This window comes from Penaeus japonicus, unplaced genomic scaffold (assembly GCF_977035675.1).
Source record: "Penaeus japonicus unplaced genomic scaffold, GWHDUDI00000001_assembly GWHDUDI00000012, whole genome shotgun sequence".
NCBI lineage: Eukaryota > Metazoa > Arthropoda > Malacostraca > Decapoda > Penaeidae > Penaeus > Penaeus japonicus.
Window position 1 is genome coordinate 23,835,056 of NW_028234414.1, and position 5,000 is coordinate 23,840,055.

At 51.9% G+C, this 5,000-nt stretch overlaps 1 protein-coding gene across 1 annotated transcript in view; it reads right to left on the bottom strand.

The window, feature by feature from the left end:
* The window catches only part of LOC122257908 (uncharacterized), a gene marked incomplete in the record, with an annotated part of 260,899 nt that overhangs the window by 160,188 nt on the left and 95,711 nt on the right, over window positions 1-5,000 (bottom strand). Inside the window, 1 exon segment of the mRNA XM_086542632.1 lies at window positions 3,214-3,381. Coding sequence (XP_086398758.1) covers window positions 3,214-3,381 — 168 coding nt within the window.

The window sequence follows — 5,000 nt, forward strand, 5'->3', positions numbered from 1 at the left end:
CTCTCCTTCACCTTGTCCCATTCTCTCTCATTCAGCTTGTCCCATTCCCTCTCCTTCACCTTGCCCCATTCCCTCTCCTTCACCTTGTCCCATTCTCTCTCATTCAGCTTGTCCCATTCCCTCTCCTTCACCTTGTCCCATTCCCTCTCCTTCACCTTGTCCCATTCCCTCTCCTTCACCTTGTCCCATTCCCTCTCCTTCACCTTGTCCCATTCCCTCTCCTTCACCTTGTCCCATTCCCTCTCCTTCACCTTGTCCCATTCTCTCTCATTCAGCTTGTCCCATTCCCTCTCCTTCACCTTGTCCCATTCCCTCTCCTTCACCTTGTCCCATTCCCTCTCCTTCACCTTGTCCCATTCCCTCTCCTTCACCTTGTCCCATTCCCTCTCCTTCACCTTGTCCCATTCCCTCTCCTTCACCTTGTCCCATTCCCTCTCCTTCACCTTGTCCCATTCTCTCTCATTCAGCTTGTCCCATTCTCTCTCATTCAGCTTGTCCCATTCCCTCTCCTTCACCTTGTCCCATTCCCTCTCCTTCACCTTGTCCCATTCCCTCTCCTTCACATTGTCCCATTCTCTCTCATTCAGCTTATCCCATTCCCTCTCCTTCACCTTGTCCCATTCCCTCTCCTTCACCTTGTCCCATTCCCTCTCCTTCACCTTGTCCCATTCCCTCTCCTTCACCTTGTCCCATTCCCTCTCCTTCACCTTGTCCCATTCTCTCTCCTTCACCTTGTCCCATTCTCTCTCATTCAGCTTGTCCCATTCCCTCTCCTTCACCTTGTCCCATTCTCTCTCATTCACCTTGTCCCATTCTCTCTCATTCACCTTGTCCCATTCCCTCTCCTTCACCTTGTCCCATTCCCTCTCCTTCACCTTGTCCCATTCCCTCTCCTTCACCTTGTCCCATTCTCTCTCATTCAGCTTGTCCCATTCCCTCTCCTTCACCTTGTCCCATTCCCTCTCCTTCACCTTGTCCCATTCCCTCTCCTTCACCTTGTCCCATTCCCTCTCCTTCACCTTGTCCCATTCTCTCTCATTCAGCTTGTCCCATTCCCTCTCCTTCACCTTGTCCCATTCCCTCTCCTTCACCTTGTCCCATTCTCTCCTTCAGCTTGTCCCATTCCCTCTCCTTCACCTTGTCCCATTCCCTCTCCTTCACCTTGTCCCATTCTCTCTCATTCAGCTTGTCCCATTCCCTCTCCTTCACCTTGTCCCATTCCCTCTCCTTCACCTTGTCCCATTCTCTCTCATTCAGCTTGTCCCATTCCCTCTCCTTCACCTTGTCCCATTCCCTCTCCTTCACCTTGTCCCATTCTCTCTCATTCAGCTTGTCCCATTCCCTCTCCTTCACCTTGTCCCATTCCCTCTCCTTCACCTTGTCCCATTCTCTCTCATTCAGCTTGTCCCATTCCCTCTCCTTCACCTTGTCCCATTCTCTCTCATTCAGCTTGTCCCATTCCCTCTCCTTCACCTTGTCCCATTCTCTCTCATTCAGCTTGTCCCATTCCCTCTCCTTCACCTTGTCCCATTCTCTCTCATTCAGCTTGTCCCATTCCCTCTCCTTCACCTTGTCCCATTCTCTCTCATTCAGCTTGTCCCATTCCCTCTCCTTCACCTTGTCCCATTCTCTCTCATTCAGCTTGTCCCATTCCCTCTCCTTCACCTTGTCCCATTCTCTCTCATTCAGCTTGTCCCATTCCCTCTCCTTCACCTTGTCCCATTCTCTCTCATTCAGCTTGTCCCATTCCCTCTCCTTCACCTTGTCCCATTCTCTCTCATTCAGCTTGTCCCATTCCCTCTCCTTCACCTTGTCCCATTCCCTCTCCTTCACCTTGTCCCATTCCCTCTCCTTCACCTTGTCCCATTCCCTCTCCTTCACCTTGTCCCATTCCCTCTCCTTCACCTTGTCCCATTCTCTCTCCTTCACCTTGTCCCATTCCCTCTCCTTCACCTTGTCCCATTCCCTCTCCTTCACCTTGTCCCATTCCCTCTCCTTCACCTTGTCCCATTCCCTCTCCTTCACCTTGTCCCATTCCCTCTCCTTCACCTTGTCCCATTCCCTCTCCTTCACCTTGTCCCATTCCCTCTCCTTCACCTTGTCCCATTCCCTCTCCTTCACCTTGTCCCATTCCCTCTCCTTCACCTTGTCCCATTCCCTCTCCTTCACCTTGTCCCATTCCCTCTCCTTCACCTTGTCCCATTCCCTCTCCTTCACCTTGTCCCATTCCCTCTCCTTCACCTTGTCCCATTCCCTCTCCTTCACCTTGTCCCATTCCCTCTCCTTCACCTTGTCCCATTCCCTCTCCTTCACCTTGTCCCATTCCCTCTCCTTCACCTTGTCCCATTCCCTCTCCTTCACCTTGTCCCATTCCCTCTCCTTCACCTTGTCCCATTCTCTCTCATTCACCTTGTCCCATTCCCTCTCCTTCACCTTGTCCCATTCTCTCTCATTCAGCTTGTCCCATTCCCTCTCCTTCACCTTGTCCCATTCCCTCTCCTTCACCTTGTCCCATTCCCTCTCCTTCACCTTGTCCCATTCCCTCTCCTTCACCTTGTCCCATTCCCTCTCCTTCACCTTGTCCCATTCTCTCTCCTTCACCTTGTCCCATTCCCTCTCCTTCACCTTGTCCCATTCCCTCTCCTTCACCTTGTCCCATTCTCTCTCCTTCACCTTGTCCCATTCCCTCTCCTTCACCTTGTCCCATTCCCTCTCCTTCACCTTGTCCCATTCCCTCTCCTTCACCTTGTCCCATTCCCTCTCCTTCACCTTGTCCCATTCCCTCTCCTTCACCCACTCATTTTCCCTGATCCTCCCTCTCTGTCTTCCGCTTCCAGGCGCCTAATGCACAAAGCCAGCACATCATATTCGGGAGAGTTTCTTACAATGAGAATACAGAGTCTGCTCTAAGGTTGATGGAAACACTTACTTTACTTAATGACTCCTTTTCATTTCTTCTTTCGTTTTTATTTCGTTTTTACTTTTTTTTTCTGTATTTGTGTTTTTTGTTTTTGTTTTTCGTTTTAGCTTTCTTTGTTTGTTTATTTTTGGTATTGTTATTTATTTGTTTAATTTTCTTTCTTTTTTATTCTATTTTGTATTGTTTTCTGTCTTTCTTGTTCTTTCTTCTTCCTAGTTTGATATTTTACTAGTTTTGTCGTTTATCCAACCACCATTCTATCCCCACCTATCGTCCTCTCGTCTTCAACTCACCTGTTCCATATTGTTGAAGAGGAGATCATGCTGGCGTTGCGTGATGAGGTCCGAGCGAAACTTGAGAGGGATGAGGTACCTCTCGAGGCCGAACCTGCAGGCGTGGCTGAAGGCTTGTTCGCAGTTGATGAGGGCGTACACCAGGTCTTGGCGGTCTAGCTTGCTGTTCTGGTCGACGTGGAGGGAGAGAGAGAGAAAGAGAGAGAGTGAGATAAGTGGGGGATGGGTGGGGAGGGTGATGAGGCGAGAGTGGGTTGGAGGGGGAGGGGGATGAGGCGAGAGCGGGTTGGAGGGGGGGGTTGAGGCGGGAGGGGGATGGGGGGGGAGGGGGTTGAGGCGAGTGTGGGTTGGAGGGGGAGGGTGATGAGGCGAGAGTGGGTTGGAGGGGGAGGGGGATGAGGCGAGAGTGGGTTGGAGGGGGAGGGGGATGAGGCGAGAGTGGGTTGGAGGGGGAGGGGGTTGAGGCGAGAGTGGGTTGGAGGGGGAGGGTGATGAGGCGAGAGTGGGTTGGAGGGGGGGTTGAGCCGAGAGTGGGTGGGAGGGGGAGGGGGATGAGGCGAGAGTGGGTTGGATGGGGAGGGGGATGAGGCGAGAGTGGGTTGGAGGGGGGGTTGAGGCGAGAGTGGGTGGGAGGGGGAGGGGGATGAGGCGAGAGTGGGTGGGAGGGGGAGGGTGATGAGGCGAGAGTGGGTGGGAGGGGGAGGGGGATGAGGCGAGAGTGGGTTGGAGGGGGAGGGGGATGAGGCGAGAGCGGGTTGGAGGGGGAGGGGGATGAGGCGAGAGTGGGTGGGAGGGGGAGGGGGATGAGGCGAGAGTGGGTTGGAGGGGGAGGGGGATGAGGCGAGAGTGGGTTGGAGGGGGAGGGGGATGAGGCGAGAGTGGGTTGGAGGGGGAGGGTGATGAGGCGAGAGTGGGTTGGAGGGGGGGGGGGTTGAGGCGAGAGTGGGTGGGAGGGGTAGGGGGATGAGGCGAGAGTGGGTGGGAGGGGGAGGGTGATGCGGTGAGAGTGGGTGGGAGGGTGATGAGGCGAGAGTGGGTGGGAGGGGGAGGGTGATGAGGCGAGAGTGGGTGGGAGGGGGGTGGTGGAGAGAAAGGGAAGGAACAGGAGAAGCTTGCTATAGTGGTCGACGTGGAGGGAGAGAAAGAGAGAGGGTGATAGGGATGGGGATGTTGTTAGGGGGAGGGGGAGGGGGGTGATGGGGCGAGAGTGAGTGGGAGATAAAGGGAGGGGAGTGGACAGGAGAAACTTGTTAAAGTGGTTGTCGTGAAATAAGAGAGAGAGAGAGATGTTGATGCTTAGGAGTAAAGAGGAGAAGATAATGGGCGGGGTGTGTGGATGGAGTAAAAGACGATGGGCGGGAGGGAGGGGAGGAAGGAGATGAAAGAGAAAAGGAAAGAAACAAAAAGAAAATCTTGCTGTCCTGATCTTTGTGGTGGGAGAAAAAAAAAGAGTGAGAGAGATGAAATACGAAGGGAGAAAATGAGAAGAGAGGGAGGGAAGGAAGAAAGTACTAGAGAATATGAGAGAGGAGGAGGGAGGGAGAGTGAGATGGAGAGGACTTGATGATAATAGTAATTATAATAATGAAAACGATAATAAGATTAGAATAAGATGTAATAATAATGATGTTGGTAATTATACCGAGCATAATGACGAAGATAATGGTGATGATGAGGGTAATTATAATCATGATAATTATAATCATGATAATAATTATAATAATGATAATGATTATGATAATGAAAATAATTAGGATAATAATCATAATAATATGAATTATAATGAT